Source organism: Aythya marila (assembly GCF_965140915.1).
Source record: "Aythya marila genome assembly, chromosome: 17".
In the NCBI taxonomy this organism is placed as follows: domain Eukaryota; kingdom Metazoa; phylum Chordata; class Aves; order Anseriformes; family Anatidae; genus Aythya; species Aythya marila.
The window spans coordinates 7,872,343-7,885,355 of record NC_139058.1 but is presented as its reverse complement, the minus strand read 5'-3'; the positions used below and the strand labels follow the sequence as shown (position 1 = coordinate 7,885,355).

Sequence of the window (13,013 nt, the reverse complement as noted above, 5' to 3'; positions counted from 1 at the left end):
AACAGCGCCCTGTTCTGTTCCCCAGGTTATCCAGGCTTCCAGGCTGCCACCTACGCGAGTCGAAGTTACACTGGCATCGCGCCCGGCTACACTTACCAGTTCCCTGGTGAGTGCTCCCCGCTCCTTTTCTCTGCCCGCCTTCAGGTGACGGGAGTCCTTGGCATGATCCGTGACCCAGGCTCTGCCCCTTTTCCCCTTTTCTCCCCCCCCTTTTTGGTCTTTCTTTAAATTGGAGACGGATGTGGAAGGGGGAGGGGAGAAGCCTTGGAATAGGTGGGAGCAGCCTGTCCTTCATTAGGATTATCCTCACACCCCGGTGACAGGAAAAGCCCCAGGCTGCTCTGCTGCCCTTTATGTCAGCCTCCTCCGTAGGGCTGCTGCTGTTACCCAGGAGGGCCCCCGCAGCTCTGCCTGTCTCGCTGCCTTTGTGTGTGTGTCTGTCTCTCTTCACCAGAGTTGCCACCGCTCTGAAAGTAGCAGGGGAGTTTGAATTGCAGCTTGCTGTGGGCTGGGGAACCCCTCGGCACCCAAAACACAGGCACCTGCATGCTGTGGTTGCCTTGTGAGCCCTGCCTGGACCTCTCACAGCTCCTGCTGTGCCGTGGGCTGCCCGTCCCTCCTGTCTGAGGGGTTTGAAGCTCCCAGCCCCGCCATGCGCCCAGGACACGGCCGCTGCCATCAATGGCTGGAGCCTGCTGTGCCGCAGCTGCCAGAGCTGCCTGGGGCCTCTTCTCCTTCCCCTTCCCTGTCAACCCGGGGATGGAGGCTGAGCACACGCAGAGAAAAAAGCCCTCCTCGCTGTTTTCTAGAGATGTGGCAACTCCGAGCATCCCCTCCTTACCTCCCCCTCAGTCTCAGGGTTGTTACACGAAGCCTTGCTGGCAGGGGCTGGGAGTGGGCAGTCGGCTCTTCCCCCCGGCAAGCCCGGGCCGACTGTGGCTGAAAGCTGCTGTTGCCTCCTGGCTGCCTGGAAGCTCCCTGCGAATACAGTTCATGGCTCTCAGTCCCCGTGGCTTCAAGTGCCTCGCCGTAAAACCTGGGCTGGGCTGCAGGTGAAGCTTGTGCTTGCCCTCCCTTCCAGATTAATGCTAAGGACAAACGGATCCTTTCAGTCTCTGGAGCCCAGCAACTTTCAGCACCAGTTAGAAATTAGTTTAAAGAAGGCACTGGCCCAGTCGCAGCCTGCTCCCACAGCAGCCCTGGCTGCTGCCTGTCTGCGGGGTCTCCCTGGGGGCGGTTGATGGGTTCCTAAGCTGTCTTGCATTTCGTTTTTAGAGTTCCGTGTAGAGCGGACCCCTCTCCCGAGTGCCCCCGTCCTCCCTGAGCTCACAGGTCAGTCCCGCTCATTTCCTAAACTCACAAGCTGGGCAAAGGGGGCTTTGGGCTGTTCCAGTGGTGTTGCTGCTCCACAGCCTGCTGCAGTTAGGCTGGGAGAGCTCCTTGTTCCCTCCGTGTGAGCTCCATCCGCAGCTGGGGCTGGCAGGGTGGAGAGGGAAGCAGGGCCCTGTGCGCTGCCTCTGAGAAGGGCAGTGCAGGTCACACCAGGTGAAGGCGTTGTAATTCCGAAATGGCATTTCCTGCTGCTGGCCTCTTTTTTAGCTCCTTGCCCTGGGCCGGGTCTAAGTCAGGTACGGAAAACTCCAGAGAGCAGGGTGACTTCTCAAAGGTCCACGAGTGACCTGAACCTGAGCTGCTGCAGGGACAAGATCTGGAGTGCTGGGAGGAGGGAGAGGGCGTGGGGCGCTCCTGCTCACTAATCTCACGTCCCTGAGCAGGAGGTGTAGGGTCCCTCAGTCCCTGTGGGATGAAACGAGGCCAGAGGGCTGTGCTCCAGGGCTAGTCCTGGCTCAGAGTGTAAACACCCTCTGGATCCTCAGCCCCTGCACCGTGTGCGGTGCCTTCTCTAGGCGGTGCTCCTTCTGTCCCCTCTCCCTCCCATGGCCATGCTTCCCCCAGCTCTGTCGTGTCCGTGGTATCTGTTGTAGAAGAGCAGCTTTGTGTAGCACCCCGCTCCCCGTGTGCCATCTCATGTCCGTGGTGTTCCTCCTCTCCAGCGCTTCCTTGCCCCCACCTGTCTCAGGGTGCGAATCTCTGCAGTGGGGGTGTGGAAAAGCTTCCTGAGAAGCTCCCCCGAAATTATCGGTACGAATAGGGCTGAAAGGGGGTTTTGTGGCACAGAGCCCTGTCGGTCCTCAGGGAGTCTCCGCTCTCCGGGATGCTGAGGTTGGCAGCCAGCAATGAGCAAATTGCCCTGAGGGAGGTAGGAAGAGATGAAATCCCAGCTCCCTCTTAACAATACCCCTCCCTGACATCAGGGATGCAACTGCATAAGCATCTGACCCCATCTCTAAGCCTTTTGGTTGCCAAACAAAGGAGATTTGGGTTCAGTGTGTATTTGCACGTGTGATTTTCCCAGCAAAACCTATAAAATTTGTAAAGGAACATGGGTGACCTGAGAAAAAAAAGTACTTTTCCCTCCGAGGTCCGCCCCGGGCTGCACCGTGCCCCTCCTCGTGGAGGTGAATGGCCGGGGGCCCGCTGGCAGCTGGGGTGCAGCAGGGCCCTGCACAACAGCAAGTTCTCAATGCTGCTTTGCCTGGCTGGGTGCCACGCCAGCTTCCAGTCCTGAGTGTCTGGCTGAAGCACCAGCTGGGGATCGTGGCGTTCTTCCCTCCCCGTTCCGCTTACCTACTGCTAAGCAGTCGCTGCGCAGCCTCTTGGCGAGGCCGCGAGGTTCCCATGTGTAGGCTGGAGCCGGTCCCGCGCAGCGCGGGGCCCCCTCGGATCCTACAAAGGCCCCGCAGCTCGAGGGCCCTCGTGCCTCGAGTGGCTGAGCGCCTGCAAATGGGCTTGGCACGGGAAGCTGAGCTGAGGGGATGGCACAAACGGGGCTGATTGCTCCAGCGAGCCGAGGGAGAACGCGCAGGTGCCTTGTGGTCGCTGCACCAACCTGGGCTCTCCATAGACGGCCTGCAAAAGCCAGAAGGGATTTTTCTGGAAAAAAAAAAAAAGAATTGGAGTCCTTGAGAAGGCCTGGCCCTTGTTCTCATTTAAAGCACATTCATTCATCTGTTTTAGAGCCTTGAAGCAGCGGTGGGGCGGGCGGGCGGCTGCCAGCAGCGTTTCCTCCCCAGAGCGGTGTCTTTGGGGGCGATGCGGAGCTGCAGCATGCTCGCCTTGGCCCGGGGCCTGCAGCGAGAGGCAAACCCAGATCTAAGCCCTGCGTGACGTTTGCCTGAAACAGGCTGGTGCCTGCTACTAAATATTCCCTTATAAGCTAGTCTGGATTTCAGCCTTAACGTGATTGATTTGTTCTGACCTCTTTTTATGGTGCTCTAAACAGAATCACGGTGAATTTCACATTCAAGCATGAAATGCTGACCCAGTCATTTTAAGGGCAAAGAGAAACACGCTGGCTGCATGCCTCCTGCCCCGAGGGCTGGTTGCCTATGGCAGTCGAGTTGGGAATTAAAACTGCCACGTATAAATTAAGACTTACTGTTTTAATTAAGCCATTTTTAGTTCCTGCTCCCTCGGTATATGTTTCCTGCTCGTCTGCAACGAGCAGCGAGGGGCTGAGCAGTTCAGGTGTGAAAGCGGGGAGGATGGCGTGCCTTGAGCAGAGAAATAGGTAGAAAGAGGCTGTTAAAATAAGAGCCTCAAAACAGAGGGGAGGGGCTGAGCCTCACATCACTGAGGATCGCTCCGAGCTGCTGGGTTTCTCCACGTTTATAGCCAAAATTTGTACCTATAATACCCTGGGATTTATCTGTCTCTCTGGTTCAGCTCTTCCACATCCCTCAGCTGCTCCGGGCTGTGGGGTTAGCAGAGCATGGCTCGTGTCCCCCCGTGCAAAGGGTGCCAGCAGAGGCAGGGCTGGGCGCTCCCCTGCTCTCCTCCGTGGACATCCTGCACACTGCACGTGGCCGATGTGCCTGCGTGGCCCTGGAATTTCACAGCAGGGACAGGTAGGGCCCCGTTGAGGAATTCCCCGTGGAGCCACGAGGTCCCTGAGGTGCCCATGCCTTCCTTTGCAGCAATCCCCCTCACTGCGTATGGACCAATGGCGGCAGCAGCGGCGGCGGCGGCCGTGGTGCGAGGGACAGGTAGGTGCTACCTTCCTCCCCGGGGTGTGGGGCGGGACGGGCCTGCGTTTTGGGGACCTTCACTCCAGTTTTGCCACCTCTCCCAGGTTCCACCCCCAGTCGCACCGGCGGATTTCTGGGCACCACCAGCCCCGGGCCGATGGCGGAGCTTTACGGAGCCGCCAACCAGGACTCAGGGGTCAGCAGCTACATCAGCGCTGCCAGCCCGGCCCCGAGCACCGGCTTCGGCCACAGCCTAGGGGTGAGTGTTCCCTGCTGGGCTCTGCGCAGGGGGAGGGTGGTGGCAGGGGCAGGGGAGGGGGCTGCATCTCCACGCGGTGATGGAGGCAAGCTGGGGGGGAGCAGACAACTTTCTGGTTGGGAAATGCCACCGCTGAGCCCCGCGCTGCCGGTGCAGGATGCCGCAGCTCGCTGGGAGCCTGCTGCTTCCCTGGGCTCCCCTGCTTCTCCCCAGCCACAACTCAAGGTCCTGATCTCCAGACCTTCCCCTTACCTGGCCCAGATGTTCCCAAAGCTCATCTTGGCCCTGACGCAGTGTCCTGTGGGTTGCTGGGCTCCTTTAGTCCTGGCACCTGCAACTGGAACTGCGCTCCCAGCATCTGAACCGCGACTGAATATGTTTTGGTAGTAATTTTCTTCACTTCTCTTTTGTTTGCTTAACAGGGGGTTTTAACTCTTTCCTCGCAGGGTCCCTTGATTGCAACAGCTTTTACCAATGGGTATCACTGAAGCTGGGGACCAAGGAGGCAGGAGGTAAGAGAGCTTCAAACAGGGCCGGGTAGTTAGAGAAGTGTGAAATTCTGAGCTTGGGCTCCCAGCAGGGGCTGTGGAGGCTGCGGGGAGGCTCGCTGGCTTCACCCAGCCCACGCAGGGAGTCCTGTGGCCAGCCCAGGGCTCCGTTCCACACAGGGGTTGATTTCCTGCTCCTCGGGCTGGGAGCATTGTGGAGGGATCGCTTGGTGTCTGGGCACAGAGGGGGGGAGATGAGAGCACTGACAGGAAGAGGAGAGGTCTGCAGGCTTGGCCAGAATCATGACCTGGTGGCTCACCTGTGTGGCAGGGGGAGCCTGTCCATGCGGCTGGTTGTTCTCACTGCTGCTGAGACCGCCTCTCTGCAGGGCAGAGCTTTCCTCTCCTGTCTGGGAGAAGGGCAGAGGGCAATCTGGGTGCGATCAGTTCTGTTTCTGGTCCTCAGCAGGGCCTGGGAGGGAGCTGGTGGATGGCGTCTGGTCTGTGAACACGGCTGAAGTTTGTTGGCTTAAAAAGTTAAAAAAAAAAAAAAAAAAAAAAAAGTTATTTTTTTTAAAGGAGGCAACAGCTGGCAGGGAAGGGTGTCCGGACAAGGCCCCCGGAGCCTGGCTGGGCGCTGAGCTGGGTGCTGGAGCTGTGGCTGGACCCTGCCTGGCTGCAGCCTCCCCGGAGCCAGGAGCTCCGCAGGTCGGGGCAGGCCGGCTGCACGGCGTGTGGAGCCTTGTTGGTGCTGTTAAAGAGGGAAGCAGCTCTGCTGGGCCCCGTTGCCGTGCCAGCGAGGTGCGGGGCAAGCCCGTGTCGGGGCAGGTCTGGCTGTGGAGTTATTCCTGCCGGGTAACCCCGGGAGAAAGCCCCAAGAGGAAAGCCGTTGGTTGTTCTAGATCCTGTCCCTTCCTCCCCCTGCTGTGTCCCGCAGATTCCCCAGTGACCTAACCGAGGACAGCGGCTGGAGGATCTGGTGAGCCTCGGGGGATGAGCCACGGTTACCTTTTTCTCGAGTCAAACTGCACACTGCCGGCCGGCTGCCAGGCTCCTGCCGCCCTGCCCTGATCTCTCCCTTTGACCAGACCACACTGGACTGAACCCGAGGAGATCATCTCGCTTTCTTACTAACCACCGACGGTTTACGCTTCCCCCTCCCCTGCCCCCAGCCCACCGGTTCTTCTTTTATTTATTTTATTAGCTGTTAGTTTTATTTTTTTATTTTATTTTTTTATCTTTTTTGGGGCTCCCCCTTCTTTTTGTTGTTTGCTCTTTCCCGAGCTAGTAGACATATTTTATGAATTGGCTTTGTGATTGTGTTAGGTAGTTTTTATTGAGGAGTATTTTTATTTGGCTTTGAAACTGTTTTGAATATTTTCAACTCTGTTGTTGTTGTCGTCAGTGTTTTTAAAGCACGGTATGTAACAAGAATGCAGTTCTGAAGGAAAGAACGAGACGCAGAGAGAGCAGAGGATGAGAGGAACTGATGTATTTCTATTTTTTTTAAAGAAACTGTTTTTAATTGTTTCTGTTTTGTAAATGTGAGGCTTTGAAAAGTGTGAAACTCCAAGGATCCGAAAACGTTGGACATCGCTATGGAACAAAACAAATGTATATTTTGCTAAGTGAAAAACACTATCTTACAGCTGAAAGATTTTTTTTTGTTTTCCTAGGTTTAGTTTTACGTGGGATTTTCTTTTTCCTCCTGTATAATATGTAAATATTGCGAGCTGAACCTGGCTGCCATGTGCAGCCTGGCTCCGAGGAGCAGCTCCAGGTCCTGGACTTGGTGCCGCAGTGTGAGCAATACTCTCCAGCAGAATCCTGACAGGACTCCGTTCTTTTTTTGTACACCTTTTACTGTAAGATTTTAAGACCTCTGATGAGACGAAAGGGGGGGTGGGGGTGGGGGTGAAACGTACCGGCCACCGGCTGTTTTGCTGAGCGGGTCAAAGCTGCTTCCAATCGCTCGATGTACAGACTCCATCGCTGGGCTCCGCAGTGCCAGCCTCTGGTTTGGCTTTAGGTAAAGGGCTTTGCCGCCACTGTTTGTCTGGGTTACTTTGGAAGGAATCCACTCTCCAAACACTTATCGCTTGCGTCAAGATTTCCTGGGAAAGGGATCCTCCTCCTCCGGAGGCGAGGGTATCGGAAAGGGGAGGCAGGCAGGTTGGGGGGAGATGCGGGTGGTCGTTCTCTGAAGGGCAGGGCGCTGGGTTGGGGAGGTGTTAACGGGGAGAAAAGCATTAGGGTGGTGACTTGGGGGCGGGTTAAGGGCTTCTCAGGGATTATATGAATTATAGAATCGCAGCTTCCCATTTGCTTTACTCTTGTGTTCTGAAGACTGTGGGAATTTGTCCATTGTCCCGTGCGGAGGTGGTCTGGTCCCTTCTCCACAACCTGCCGGGGCTTCCCCTGGCGCCACGTGCCCGGGGAAGCCTCCCGCAGGAGCATACGGGGCAGGTTTGGGTCTGGATTTCAGTGAACCAAAGACCTTGTTAAGGGGGGTGATTAAGCCTTTTATTAAGATGCAGCCAAACTCTTTTCCCAGGGAAATAACAGCTTCATCTTAAGTTTTAAAAATCATTCCCTCTCTTCCCCCAAACTGAGCCCCCGTAAGGGAGAGGGGCTTTGAGGACAGGACCGGGAGGGCCGCTGTGCCCACAGGGCTCTTCTCTCCCATCCCTCCCCTCCCCGTGTGCTGGAGCTTGTCCTGACCTGGGCGATGTGTTTGGAGAGTTCTGTTTAGGTAAGAGGGTACTTAACAGATCAGTACTGAAAACACAAAGCAATAATTTTTGTTACTGAGACAAGAGTCTGTATGTCTGTTTTTTTAAATATTTCCTAAGTAAAGAAGAGCTGCATTTTATTGGGTTTATTTTTATTCTATATACTTCAAATTTGGGTCTGCGGCCAGCGCTTTCCTCCCTCTTGGTATACGCGCTGAACTGCTTCCGTGCCCCCTCCAGACATCCCAGGCCAGCTGTGCTGCTGCTGGGCTGCGATTCACTCTCTGGCCAGTGCTGCCACTGCCTGGAGGCTGGGGCTCCGGTTTCAGGGTGGGCATTTTTTTTAAAAAAATAATAAAGCTGTGTTTTTAAGCCAGTAAGTTATTACACTCCAATGTTTGTTCTCTCCACACCTGTAACCCTTTTTCCAGATTTCAGTTTTAAATTCCTAATAAATTATTTGAAAACTGTCCTCTCTCGTTATTTGGGCGTGGGAGATTTTTCCAGTGGAGGAGACTGCAGGTGAACTGGGAGCTGGCAGGAGGCGCATCCTGCCATTAGGATAAAAGCCCCAGGGCTCTGACTGTGTGTTCTGCTCCCAGCCTTTGGCAGCGGCCCAGTTTATAATGTGAGGTGGATCCGGGTTTAGCAGAGATTGTGCCTCTTCTTTACATTAGAGAGGTTTTGTGCAGATATTTATAGGCTTGAGAAGGGAGGAGACACTGGTGCTTGGAAGGTTGGCTCAGATACTCTTTGGATTCGTTGACTATGGTGAGCCAAGGAGGCTAGATCTAAGAAAATAAAATGAAGACATAGGAAGAGAATTCCTTAGTAGGTAACACTACAAGAGATGGTAAATTCCAGCAGTGTAACAGACCTGTTCTAGCAGGTCTTAATCACAGAGAATTCTCAGAAATGAGGTAAGGCTCAAACCTGTGAATTTAAGAATGAGTTGCAAATTGAGGTGTCCTCAGAATCGAACTGAGCACCAGCAGCTTTGTATATTGTACAGGTTGGGGAAGCCAAAAATAGCTTTAGTGGAAAAATCTGTACCCTTCTGGGAGTTTTCTCATAACACACTCTTGTGCTGCTCACATGCTCACTTTCCCACTCTGGGTGGTCCTTTTGTTGAAATCAGATTATGAAATCCAAAATATGACAGCATTTTTGTGACTTAAAAGGCCAGTTTAGTAGAGGTTTTCTTGGCAACATCAATAATAAATGAGAGACTGAGAAATGAGGAAGAAGGAACCACAGAAGGAACCTAAGGTTCATTGGTAGAAGAGAAATAAAACATTAAAAAAGGGAAAGGTAGCCAAGGGAGAATGAGAATGTCACTTAAATGGATATTGAAGGGAAAGTCAGCAGATTGATCTGTGGGTAAAAGATTAAATCCTTTTTTTCTAAATAAACGGGGGCACCGACTTTTTCTACATCAGTCTTTAATGTTTCTTTGATGTTCTCACCATTAGGACACAGGAATCCTGAGTCTGTATCCCAGCACCTGTTTGGCCTTAGCTAACCTGTGAGTGGGGAATCTTGGGGCATCAGAGAGCTTGTGAGAGATCAAAAAAGTCGGAATGATTCTGGTCACTCATCAGCAGGCCTAGCTTCAGCTAGGTGGCCTAGGGATGTGTCAGCACCCTGGGTGCTGCGGGCACCCTGATGTAGTTTCAGCGACTCTGAAGGGGAAGATGTGCTTGCCATCGCTTACAGAAACATGCATTTGATCCTACTGAAGGGTGCTGAACCCTACATTTCCTGAATAAGCACTCTGGATTTTAGGCTGTTTTCTCTTTCCTTACTCTTAAAACTTGATTCAATCTTTAGAAATAAATGCAGATTCTTACTATCAAGGGAATAGCCTACAATTAATATCTCAAGTGTGTAAAAATGCCAAACCTGTAGCCTTGGCAGCATTACAGGCTCCAGGGTCTGAATACAACTGCAGTATTTTGGACTCCTGGCTGACTGCAAAAACTTTTCTTACCCTTTTTTGGATCCAACTCACCTCATGCCTTGGTGCAGAGAACCAAAGGGCCTAGATGGGCTTTGCTTTGGCAAGAAACTGCTGTCTCTGAGCTACAGAACGCTGTGTGCCTTGAAACTTCTAAGCACAGGTCATTTCTGGCGTAACTCCTCGGAAGTCACATAAGCCACAAGTCCTTGTTTAAGCCAGGTAACGTTGGCTTTGCCAGGAGAATGTGTACTGTGCCACCTGCTTGTATCTGAAATCAGCGGGCTATCACCAGCTTATCACTAGTTATTTCCATTTGCAATGCTACCATTCACCTGGCGATGGGTGTGAAATGGAGTAAGGCTGGCCAAAGGCACATAACCTGGAGGGAAACTATTTTATCCCCATATACTTAGTTAAATCTACAGACTAGCTAGTATAAAAATTAATTTTGCTTAACTTGAGGAACAGAGGTTCTATCTCAGAGGAAGAATGGGTAGTTTCTTCTGGACAGGCAATGTACATGTATTAAAAGGAAGACTACATTTATCAGGCAGATTTTGATGGATGGAAAGCAGAATAGATAACGGGAAGAAACTGCACAGCCAGCATGCTCATTGTTTCCAAAAGGCTGCAAATGTAGCCGCTCTGAAGATGGTAAGTCTAAACACACAAAACATGATGGTGATTTCAGGAGCCTGATGGCAGCCTGATGCCATCAGAATATGATTGCCTGGAGCATTCACCAGTTTCACCCAGCTCCGCTAGGTTTTGCCGTGTACCTGGTGATGTGGTAACACACAGACCTTGACCAGAGAACACCATGTCTGTCCCTGCACTCCAACACTCCTTCTTCTTCTTGGTCCTCTGCATCTCTGAAGCCTCAGGGAAAATCCTGCTGAATATTTCAGTTAATATTTCCTACAGTCATCCCACCACCGATGTGTTACCATCTCCTTGTGCTCACACTTTCCTTTGTTGTAGTTGTTTGTTATGCTGCTTCTCCTGAGAAATTTCAGAGGATTTCCACGTTGCTTGGCTCCTGGTTCTTGCCTAGTAGTACTTCTTTTTCCTATATGGAGAAAGTTAAAACTAGACTTTTTAAGATTAATTATTTTTTTCTGCTCATGCCAAGGGTCAGTGGGGATAAGTGAACAATGTGTTATCTCATTCCCTGAATTAGGCCAGGTGAATCAATGCAGAGATATAGGAATAATGATAAGTGGGATAGCATAGAAAGAGTATACAAGTATTAGTAACTGGCTGTTAGTGTCAGTATTTTCCAGCATAACTACCACATTGCTATATTTTTTTAGTAGAGAGCCCTTAAAAATGTCCAGCTCTTTTAGGCAGTCTTCTAATATGACCATTAAAATAATTTAATTGCAGAAATCCTGGAAAGCAAATATTTACCCTCCTGGCTTCCAGAGTTTGAACTCCACTGGCCTTCACCTGGTCGTGTCACAAGCTGCCATCTACAGCCCCTGATGGAAGAAATCTGCATTCAGTAACACAAATACTGGCTTGCTGACCTCAGTTCTGTTTCAAGGTGAGTTTGTAGTATAAAGAGCTGCATTTTCTTTAGGACCAGTCTCATTGTCAAGACCTGCAAGAATGAAGTCCCTTGCCCTGCTTTTCCTGCTGTCGGGTGCGTAGGTGGCACTCGCCCCTCTCAGCGTGCCCGTGACTGGTAATACCATGCCTAACTCTAACCGTTGTGCTTCTCCTCAGTGGGTGCTGCCAGCGCTGATGTCTCGCCTCGCGCAGTGTGGCAGCTGCGCAGCATGATCCAATGCACCATCCCGGGCAGCCACCCCCTGCTTCAGTATGATGGCTACGGCTGCTACTGTGGCTTGGGAGGCAGTGGAACACCAGTGGATGAACTCGACAAGTTTGTACAACTCTGCTTTTACAAATATCTTTCCTAGCTTGCACTTTCTCATTTCTGCATGCCTGCTTCTCCTTAGCTGGCCCTGTATATAAAAAAAATGCTCACAAAACTCTCTGGCTGCTATGGATAAAGTGTTCCCCCAAAGACTGGTTCAAGGAAAAAAGGTTGTGTAGTATCATACCTGAATGTCTTATTACTAGGATAAAATATAATCCAAGCAATGCATTCTACTTTCTCCTTCTGTGGCAGCTATGTTCCATTCATTCCAGCACCTTTGTGTTTTGTTTTGTTTTGTTTTGTTTTGTTTTCCCAGCAGTGCTGTGCTGGCAGCCCAGACAGCAGTTCTGAGCCCACTACCCAGTGCTTGACCATCGACCTCTCAGGGCTGAGCAGCAAAATGCTAAGAAGTAGCTTGCCAGTTTGGAGCTCACATTAGACCGATAGCCAAAGTGCAGCGGATTGTGCCAGCTGTTAGCTTCTCAGCTGCCAGGCTGCTGTAAACACATGTGTACTTGGAACAGTAGCTGGCAGAGGAGGAGCTGAACTCAATGATCCTTGTGGGTCCCTTCCAGCACAGGATATTCTGTGATTGTGTCCCTTTGAGGTCCTTTGTGTCCTCTCTCTCTTATCACCGAGTATCTTGAGGTTTTTTTTTTTGTTCAGCGCCTTGTCAAAGCATATTTGTAAACACGAGCATATTTACATGTCTCACAGGTCAGCTGAGCTTGCATTTCTGGCGTTTTCTGACCTCTTCCTCCTTGTCTTCCAGGTGCTGTCAAGCACACGATAACTGCTACTCTCAGGCAAAGAAGCTGTCAGCATGCACCACCTTAGTGGACAACCCCTACACAAAGACGTACAAGTTCAGCTGCACCGGCGAGGAGATCACGTGCAGCAGTACGTCCTCCTCTGTCTCACTCTGCTTTGCTCGGCACCTCGGCTGCAGCTGGGGTCGGGGCTGTGTGAACCGAGTGTTTCTGTGGCAGGGAGGCCAGCACAAGGCCCTTGCTGTGGATGCCTCTGAGGTGGCCCAGAAGGGTCAGGGCGTGAGGTCGTGCACGTGGGGACCCGTCCTCTCCTCAGGGGGATGAGGTCCTGCGCTCCCACACGAGGCCGTGGGGGCAGTGGGATGACTGGGGAGCACTGGGGAGCTCTGTTACATGTCTGTAATGCCATGGCCGAGCTTTTATGGCTCCTGCACGGCAAGAAGCAGCCAGCAGGCCGCCAGGCAGAGTTGAGGGAAGGCAGGAGGGACTCTGAGGAGCCCCCACAGCCCCTGTGGGAGCGCCTCACGCCCGACATGGCGGCAGTGAGACAGGGGGGAGGCTGAGGGGAGGCGGGCGGCGGCTCTGAGGCTCTGACCGTCCCCGCTCCCTCCCTCAGGCACCAACGACGAGTGCGAGATGTTCATCTGCAACTGCGACCGCACGGCCGCCATGTGCTTCGCCAAGGCGCCCTACAACCCGGGCCACTACCGGCTGGACACGGCCAAGTACTGCAAGTCCTCCTGAGGGCCGGCAGCGAGCGAGCGGGCGCCGTGTACATAATAAAGCCGGGCTGACACAAAGCAACGCCGCCCCCGCGCCTCTGCCGCGCCT

At 52.7% G+C, this 13,013-nt stretch overlaps 2 protein-coding genes across 5 annotated transcripts in view; both read left to right on the top strand.

Moving 5' to 3' along the window:
• Positions 1–8,021, top strand: part of MSI1 (musashi RNA binding protein 1) — a 29,424-nt gene extending 21,403 nt beyond the window's left edge. Inside the window, exons 10-15 of one of the 4 annotated variants that reach the window (XM_082774521.1) lie at positions 26–106; positions 1,276–1,332; positions 4,038–4,106; positions 4,193–4,347; positions 4,794–4,859; positions 5,773–8,021. In XM_082774521.1, coding sequence (XP_082630647.1) covers positions 26–106; positions 1,276–1,332; positions 4,038–4,106; positions 4,193–4,347; positions 4,794–4,835 — 404 coding nt within the window. In that variant the 3' untranslated portion in view covers positions 4,836–4,859; positions 5,773–8,021. Of the gene's footprint in view, positions 1–25; positions 107–1,275; positions 1,333–4,037; positions 4,107–4,192; positions 4,348–4,769; positions 4,860–5,772 lie in introns of all 4 variants that reach the window. The other 3 variants (XM_082774520.1, XM_082774523.1, XM_082774522.1) reach the window with 3 other exon arrangements.
• Positions 8,022–11,027: 3,006 nt separating this feature from the next.
• Positions 11,028–12,986, top strand: PLA2G1B (phospholipase A2 group IB). Its single transcript, XM_082773904.1, has 4 exons — positions 11,028–11,172; positions 11,256–11,415; positions 12,185–12,312; positions 12,799–12,986. Exons 1-4 carry the CDS (start codon positions 11,139–11,141, stop codon positions 12,924–12,926), a joined length of 450 nt encoding a protein of 149 aa, XP_082630030.1. The 5' UTR covers positions 11,028–11,138; the 3' UTR covers positions 12,927–12,986.
• The last annotated feature ends 27 nt before the right edge of the window (positions 12,987–13,013 follow it).

What these genes read in the sequence shown, in the direction of transcription:
- PLA2G1B (XM_082773904.1), top strand. Translation starts at nt 11,139, where the DNA reads ATGAAGTCCCTTGCCCTGCTTTTCCTGCTGTCGG. An exon ending in CCTGCTTTTCCTGCTGTCGG is followed by an intron (nt 11,173 to 11,255) that starts GTGCGTAGGTGG and finishes GCTTCTCCTCAG; the next exon opens with TGGGTGCTGCCAGCGCTGAT. An exon ending in CGAGGAGATCACGTGCAGCA is followed by an intron (nt 12,313 to 12,798) that starts GTACGTCCTCCT and finishes TCCCTCCCTCAG; the next exon opens with GCACCAACGACGAGTGCGAG.